The sequence below is a fragment of the Mytilus galloprovincialis genome, chromosome 2, assembly GCF_965363235.1.
Source record: "Mytilus galloprovincialis chromosome 2, xbMytGall1.hap1.1, whole genome shotgun sequence".
NCBI lineage: Eukaryota > Metazoa > Mollusca > Bivalvia > Mytilida > Mytilidae > Mytilus > Mytilus galloprovincialis.
The window spans coordinates 29,624,061-29,633,066 of NC_134839.1; the positions used below are offsets into that span (position 1 = coordinate 29,624,061).

Sequence of the window (9,006 nt, forward strand, 5' to 3'; positions counted from 1 at the left end):
AGGAAATGCTTACCATACCACAACGTATGAGTTCGTTTCCAATTTTCGTGCATGGGTTTTGTGTATTTCAATTTGTAACGGTCTGTTTGCTATTTGGTGGACATTTGTCTTTTCGTTTGTTTTTTACCATGGTGTTGCCTGTTTTCTCATCTTATGATTTGGATTGCTCTTAGTTATTTTTTCACAAACAAACATAAATTGGTGAGAAAACAATAATTTGAAAGTGACGAAAAAGAAAGATATCAAGAGAGCAAGATAAGTTTCCAAACTGGCATTATCCAGGAGAATCAAATGTTTATTAAAAAAACGCCTATCCAAAGGTTTTGGAAGTATGGCATGTTTGTAACATGTCTAATGGTCTTATAGTGTTTAGAACTTTACAGATAAATCTCATTAAGTTAATCCTGTTGTATAATTAAATCATGTGTTATCCTTATTCTATATTTGCACATTTAGTACAGCGTAAGCTGATAATGTGAATATATTGTTTATTCAAATCATGGAAAAAATCAGAAGAATTGCTGTTTATGTTTCAAATTCACTACTGTTTAAACAGATGTAATCCTTTTTAAATTGCATGATGTATGAAAAGTGACAATTAAGTGACAACTGTTTGGTCGAATCGAGGATTTATACGGGGTAGGACCAAGGATTCGAGGAAAATGGGGCATGATTTCTTATGTCGACATGCCTGTATTTTTTTAAGAATACAAATCAAAAACTAAAACCTTCCCCTGCATAACTATCCAAAGTTTTCCAGTTCTGTCCAGAACTATTCTCGACGGAGCAACTAAGTTGATTCCCTTCCTCTTCAAAACTTTTGAAAATCGGACGATTTCATATCCGTCACTGTTTAGCACAATGATGTCATTGTTCTTCTCGTCTGCCACGAAAATGTTAGAAAATGAGTCACAACAAACATCGCTCAATGAAACTTTCTTTGGCTTGGTGGTTGCCGTGAAGTCGTATTCTGGTGATTCGTGGGGATAAACGAATTTGAGGGTCCCATCTTTGTTAAGAACAAACAATCGACTGCTCCCGCCTCCTATTCTGTCGATTACGCAAATGTCACCATTATCATTCTGAACGACGCGATCGGGAAGCGTATATTCAACATTGTTTAAATCATCGCTATTTACAATATTCAATTTTTCATCCATGCGAACTATTTTCCTTTTACCTCTTTGTGTTTTGAAATCAACAGTGTCACAAAGACACATCAATACTTCGCCATTTTTGCAAACGTGAATCCCGCGCGGAATAGATCTTAATTCTTTCTTTTCAGTTACGCTTCCATCTAGTCTAAATTTAAGTATAGTCTTATTGTCAGCGTCTGTTCCAACAAATTCATTTCCAATTGATTGTGACATGTCGTAAATTCGGTGGTCAGACATTTCCGTTTCCCGCGACTGTCCATTTGCCGCCATTGTAATAAGAAGTCGTTGTCTAGTCACCGGAACCATCAGCATCGTATCGCTTTTTACTGTACTTGCCGAGCGGATATCGTACTTCAGTGGCAGAGCAGCTACTAAATAAGGTTTCATTCTCCACGATGAAAAAGGTTTTGCTTTAAGCAACGCTTTCGACAGTAATTCATCTCTAGTTTTCAAATGAAGACCACCGCTGAATACACCTATCATCTTGTCTATTGAATTATCATATGAACTTCCTGATACGAATTCTGGAATTTCGATTTGCGCATGACGCTTTTTGTATTCTTGGATATCCCAGTTAAGTTGAAGTCTTGTTTGTATTAAAGCCGCACCTTTTGCGTTGCCAGATTTTACAACCTCTTCTGCAGATGCCAGTGATAGTTCAAGTGCTTTGATTCCACTTGTCATTTTATCTTCTAAATCAGATAAGAATATTCTAGCTCTTTCTTGGTCTTTTCGGCAACTCTGTAACATCTGATCACGTGACTTCTCTATCATTTTAATTAGCTCAGTCGTTCGTGTCATTATTTTGTTCATGAGCTGTTCGAAATCTTTAGCGGACTGTTCTTTAGTTTGACCTATGCTCTTAATATGTTCCTTTAGTCCCGGCATCGTACTGTTTTTGACCAGTGGAATCTGTTGAGACAGCTGCATTTTGTCTTCCAAACTTTGCTTGTTCAATGATTCTAGATCGTGCGGTTTATGAGAATTTTTAATACACTCGTCACAAACCAGTTGGTCACATGTTTTACAGAACATGACAACGGGCGTATCGTTGTGTTCTTGGCAGACGACATCTCCTCCTTTCTTTATTTGGACGCTGTTTAGGAATTTTCGTTCTTTGGAGCTCATATCAAACGTCCCTTGAAAACCTTCAATGAAATATGTGTATAGTGGTCAAATATATTACCATTACAATTAACTGTGTAAATATTGTGAATTATACAATTCATGCATTTAACTATATTTAGGCATTTGCATTACCATTTCCCAATTTCAATTCCCAATTTTATTTGCAATGTACCCTTATGTCATTGTCAATGCAACTGGGTCGATTAATCAATGCTAGTAAGAATAAAAAAAATCAAATGTTTTTGAAAATATGCTACGCTGTGCAATATTGCAATTTTCGTAGTCCTGAAACAGAAATGAAAAGTCTTTTATCTATATATTATCAAACAGAGACAACAACAACTGATACTAATGACAAAATATTAATAATGCACGTCTTACGCGGAATCATTACACACAGAGGAAGACATATTGTCTCACCTTTTGTTTGGAAAACAAATTTACAAAACATTTGCAGCCACTCATTACTTATTTGTGTCATTATCAAAAAAAGTGTAAAGTTCGACAAGGTAGTATTTTGAAAAATGATGTCATAGTTTAAAACTTTTAAATGTGTCCCGCTATTCTATAGTATGGTAGCAACGATATTCAGAACTATGCAATAGGAAAAATGAAGAGTTTTTTTTTCAATTTTAACAATTTTAGGCCATCCTTTGAAAGAATCGTGTCAATGGTGTTACCAATTTCTGAGACTACTATAACTATGTGTTATAGTAGTCTCAGCCAATTTAAAGCATACATTTAGGTACTAAATATTATTGTTTAACATCAAACAACTGTTCCAATTTGTTGTTTAGGTTTAAATTACGACTTATTGACATTATTCATATAGCTGTGCATTCTACTTAAACATAAATTTCAGAATACATTGTCGTAAAATAGTTGGCTGTCCTAATTATGGCCGTTGTAAATACTAAAAAAATACACTTAAACTGAATATATGTGAATTGTATAAGATTAAATGATAATAATATACCTAATCCTTCGTAAACGACCTAAAAACACTTTCATTAATGAATAAAGATAAAAAAAAAAAATGTCGCATTTTTATATAGTAACACCACTGACCCTTCAGTAACTCCAATGACACTAAAGTATCACCAATGACATCACATTTCAAATGTTACCTTAATCAAGTACTGAACACAAAGCCAAGATCACCGAGCAAAAGAAAAAGATGAAAAAATAATTCTTAGGCTAAAAAATCTCAAATTATATAACATAACATCCATTACTAAAAATGTCAATAGTGTTACTAAATAGTGTCATTGGTGTTACCAGCATACATCAGTTTGTGGAAACTGTGTATATGTAATACATGATATTGTTAAAACGTTGTTAAATAAGTATTGTTTTTCATAAATAATAAGATGTTTAGCTTGTTAAACATGAAAGAAACACAAAACAATGCTGATTGTCATGATATATTCAGTGGTGTTACTAAACTGGTCAATGGTGTTATTTTATCAAAATGGTCTCACCATTGACAGTAACACCAACGATTTAAGGTGTATTTTAAGATTCAGTTACTAAATAAGTGTTCCATTCCCCTATTCTATATGTTTTTACTGGTGCATGTTTCTATAATCAATATGTTTCATTATTCAAAGTTAAGGAAATGTTTTCAAAAAATGATTTTTATAAAGGGTACACCATGGACACTATTTCCAATTACGATATAACCTTTACTTACTTTTACGATTTTTTCACTAAATCTTCAACATAATTGTTTGTTTTCTTTTGCATAACATGCTTACAGGTAACATTGCTAAGGGAGAAATTGTTGTAAATGCCCAAATCTTGCGAAAGATAACTCTTATCCTACTAATTTGTCCTTTGGTAACACCATTGACTTAAAAAATGTTACATTTCCTTTTGGTGAAATTTTTTATTATAAAACCAACATACACCTCCCAAAATCATTAAAAAATGTTTGTATGTATCAAAATGCAATAAAAAGTGATAAATCATAATAACAAATGATTTGAATAATAGTCCTATTTCAAGTCTGAAAGGATTTATAGTTAAAAATAACAGTTAATTCTGGCTATCTTCAAGGGTTTAAGAAAAAATTAAGGATGTTTTTATAACATTTCATACTGTAAACAGTATATTGTGTATCACATAACATTCATATCTAACATATGCAAGTGTTATTTTGATATATTTTCATGTCTGAGACGTAAAAAGACCCAATAACATAGTTTCGCATGTTTTTTTATAATGACCCATTTATCCTTTTACGTAATCTTGACAGCATTCAAAGCTGTGACGTCTCCGTGTAAAATTACTTTTTTTTATCAAATCAAATACTGTACAATAATAGATATTCCCTCTCTTTACAATAAAAAATATTTCTTTCTTTTGGGGGTTGACAGTTTCTGAAATTAATCTTTAAAATTTGTCTCATAGCTCCTGCCAAGTATCAATGAAACTCAATTTTAGTACCCAACATAATTGAGTTTCTTTAAGATTTTTTTTATCTTGTAAATCAATTTGATGGAAAACTATGTATATATAGTAAATGGATAGCTGTTACGGTATAAATTAAAAGTATCTTAACTTAAGTCTTTGAACATAAACAGTAGCAAGGATCATTTGACCATCCCGGGTATAGTTAGCTCATAAAAAAAACACGACAAATGTAATATTATGTTCACAAAACATTGGTGAAATGGAGAAATGTTAAACATACCTTATTTAAAAAACAGAACATTTAACATTCGCATGTCCCTGTATCTTATATACAATGGTAATACAGACAAAACTTTATCTACAAACAATCTTTATATTCTTATAGTTGACTGAATATTAATTAAGATGTTATAATGACCGAAATATACACCTATTGTTCTATTAGATACAGATTATGTCCTTTGTCGTACCTTACATGTTAATAAATCAAGTACTATATCGATAGGTTCAACTTAAAACATAATGTATCTGGCTGTGTGGTAAGAAGTTCCTTTTAATCGGGACTTATTAACCCAAAAAACAAAGAAAATACTTAATGAAGTCACTCCGCAAAAAAGCTTCAATATATTCTAGATGTGTTTTTATCGATATAGATTCAATGATAATATTGTGATATGACGTCAAACAATTCCATTTTTATGTCAGAAAATAATGTCTCAAATCATAAAACATTTCGTCCTACGTTCCAGCTAGAACATATATATTATGAGATATACTGTTCCGAGGTTTTGAATGAAAATGAGGAATATAATAAGCAGATATGGGGTATGTCTGCCACAGTTGATCGGAAAGCAACATAGAGACAAAACGTGTACACAGAAATGTATTCGACAGTCCGGTGTCTTTTGGTCAATTTAGACTGCATCGCTCACTTGACACTTTTGTTAAACATAAATTGCTACAATCCAAAAAGTATGTGTATAGAACTGAAACTACATGTGGGACCGATTCTGTCTAGCTAATCATTTTGGGTGAAACAAGTTTCCGTTTGTCCAGTCGTTTTATTGATTGAAAGAAGAAATCAAAAATGAAACTGATTAAGATTCTGATTTCTTCTGAAGTATTTACAAAAAACATAAAAATATGGTTAAAGGACATTTACTACTATAAGGTGTCAGTTGACTTTTTCATGTTTTGCTGATGAATTTACCACCCATAAAAACTTTCTCTCTATCTGCTATAGTGTCGGCATAAAACACGCAAAAAGGGGGGAAAATCATCCCATCAACAATAACTACTACAAGGATTTGATTAAATATTTCATCCATGTTGACTTCATTGCTTTTTTCTTTGCTGCTTTCAGTTTTTCTATCTTTATTATAGCTTCTGCAAAAAATGTCAAAAACATATTCAATCCTGAATTTTAAGGACATTAACTCCTATAATGAATCTTCAGCCGTGAAGACGCATTTACATCGTACTTTACTGAACATGTCTGCTGACAACAGAAATGTTTTCCTAGTTTTAGCAGAAATGATCTTTAAGTTTCAGCAGAAATATTCTTTAAGTTTTAACAAAACAAAACGCAGATAAATGCTTAAAATCGTGTTAAATGGCAATGAATCCTTTAAACGTTAATTAACGATTTTGCAGTCTTAATCTGGTAATTCTTTATATTTAAAGTTGTTCTTGATAACCTATTAAAGTCTTGAAGGGATGAAAAAAAAATATCTTAAAACTGATATTTCAGGGGCAGTATAAACTCAAAAATAAAAAATTCATATAGCATATATCTTGACTTTCTTATCACTTTTCTCTGTTCAGTTCTGTTCATGACCTTTTATGTAGTGTATCAACATTTGGACAATTAGTTTCAGAGAAGATTGGTTAACAAATTTACGATGATGAATGTCGACAACGGACACCAAGTGATTGCAAAGCTCACATGCACCTTTCGCTATTTTCTAAAATCGTGTTAAAAAAAAGGAATTTAATCTAAATTAAAGGAGTTGCTGAACCATTATTTCAAGTTCAACAATATAGTAAATTAAAGCAAATTTCGATGAGCCCTATATTATACAGACACCTTGACACCTTGACCTCGAGGGTGAATAGGGTACTTAGTAGTCCTTGTGTATATACCCTGGTGGTGATGGAATATGAATGATGTTGAATAATAAATGAAAAATACAATGACTTTCAACCAATAAAATTCCAGCATATGGAACAAATAGTTTGAGAATATTTTAAGAGTTCCTCCGACAAAATTATCTGCCTAAAGATACAAGCAAACTGTACTGATTGATAATTTAGTCTTAAATGCATGATATTTTATATTTAGTTGTGAATAGCTTTGAACTAGCTGTCAGTAACTGTGAGTACTCTCAGATCTGAACTTCGTGTCTCTTTCTTGTTGAGATGTATAAATTCCAATCCATATACACTCTGTTTTTGTTAGATGTATTTCTCTTTGTATCCATCTCATGAGTTAAGGCTTTTTCAACTGCATGACTTTTATAGTTTGCTATTTTATTGTACTGTTACAGCAATTTTCCAGGTTAGGAGAGCCCACCAACGTGTTTAAAACTGCCACATTCAGTATTTATATGCCTGTCCCAAGTCAGGAGCTTGTAATTCTGTGGTTGTCTTTTGTTGCTGTGTTACATATTTGTTTTTTGTTCATTATTTTTTAGCTAAATTAGGCGGTTAGTTTTCTTGTTTGAATTTTTTACCAGGCCTTTTATAGCTGACAAGATTACTCAAGCATGACTAATAGGTTTTTAACAAAGATTGATTCAAATGATCTACTTCCGGTTACTTCTTATTACTTCTTATTGACGCTATCAGGTGAGATTGACCTTTGACCCTTATACATAAGAGATATCCTCATACAAGTGGAAAACAATTGGTTGTGTTTGATGGATCATAGATTCAAGTAGTGGGTCTGCAGTTCTAAAGATCCTATGGATTATTGTTTTAGACTATATTATCCTTCGTTTGCTTTTTCCTAAGTTTTCAGAAGTTTATTGTAATTTCGGTTTTGTTTCTTAGGTATATGGTTTTTTCATGGGTTATGTTATTGTCATGGTGTAATAGATCTGTATTTTATACAATTTTATATTGTATATTTGGTAGTGTATCATGGTAGATAATTCATATCTGCTGACTAAATTTCTATTTAGTACCAATACATTTCATCTTGTTGGCTCATGCTGTGACCTTGATCTTTGACCTTGAATTTCTAGTGACAAAACATTTTGCAGCCAATTAAAAACAATATCAACATACTTTCAAATTTTATTTTATGTTCTTCTCTGGAACATTTTTAAATAACATAACATTTTAAATATCAAAACATTTGGTAAATCATGTGTATCAAAAGTACAAAACTCTAATTTCAATAAAATAATTTATATTTTAATTTATAACTCTATTTATAAGAGTTATTTTATTAAAGATTTTAAGCAAGTTTTTTTTTAAATCTAAGTTAACTGTTTTATTACTTTCTTAAAAAGCAAAATATTGAAATTCTTTTTACCAATTGGGGTACCCTTAGCTTATGACTGTGGTGAATAAATAAGATTTAAGTTCATATCATTTTATGTTCAATGTAAATTTTGTAAGAAAAAAACACCTTCTTTGGTGTCATACCATGTAGTTTCTGGTGAATCAAAGTAGCCTCTATGAATTCAAAAAATTAAAAGTGACCTAAGCTAAAAACAATTTTTGTTTTCCCTAACAGAACAGCAAAAATCACTTAAACAATTTAACTCACTATTTTAAACATTCTGAACTGAAACATAAATACAAAAAATTAAGTAAAAGGCCATAAAACATACATATAAACCTTTAAAAAATCCAAACTGATTATCCAAAGTATAACATTGGAATTATAAAACTTATCAAAACTGAGTCAGGTAAAACTGTATAAAAAATGTATAACAGTTACAAAGCATGTAAGAAAAATGTTAATCAACTCTAACGTTGTGAATATGCATCACTATCAGTATGTTTTTTTCTCAATTTAAAAAAAAATTACAACATCAAAAATATTTTCGAGTTCTTAAAAAAATGTTTTTAAAAAATTAAAAAACTATGATAATAGAAAATATCAATAAAATGCTTAGATATCAATATAAAAATATAACATTCAGGCAAACAGTATAAAGCTATGCAAAATGCAAGTTATCAACTACCTCTATAAAGTATAGAAATATTGCAGAATTGGAGTGAAGAGATTTTAAATAATCAATGTGTTTCATGCTTGCAAAAAAAAAATCTTAATAATTATTACAAGAATGAGAGA

The 9,006-nt window shown here is 31.1% G+C and overlaps 1 protein-coding gene across 1 annotated transcript; it reads right to left on the bottom strand.

Moving 5' to 3' along the window:
* Nucleotides 1-439: 439 nt before the first annotated feature.
* On the bottom strand, nt 440-2,371 carry LOC143062196 (uncharacterized). Its single transcript, XM_076233979.1, has one exon. The coding sequence runs from the start codon at nt 2,283-2,285 to the stop codon at nt 702-704; it is 1,584 nt and encodes a 527-aa protein (XP_076090094.1). The 5' UTR covers nt 2,286-2,371; the 3' UTR covers nt 440-701.
* Between the last annotated feature and the right edge of the window lie 6,635 nt (nt 2,372-9,006).

Coding starts and splice junctions, on each gene's coding strand:
- LOC143062196 (XM_076233979.1), bottom strand. CDS start 2,285: ATGAGCTCCAAAGAACGAAAATTCCTAAACAGCGTCCAAATAAAGAAA.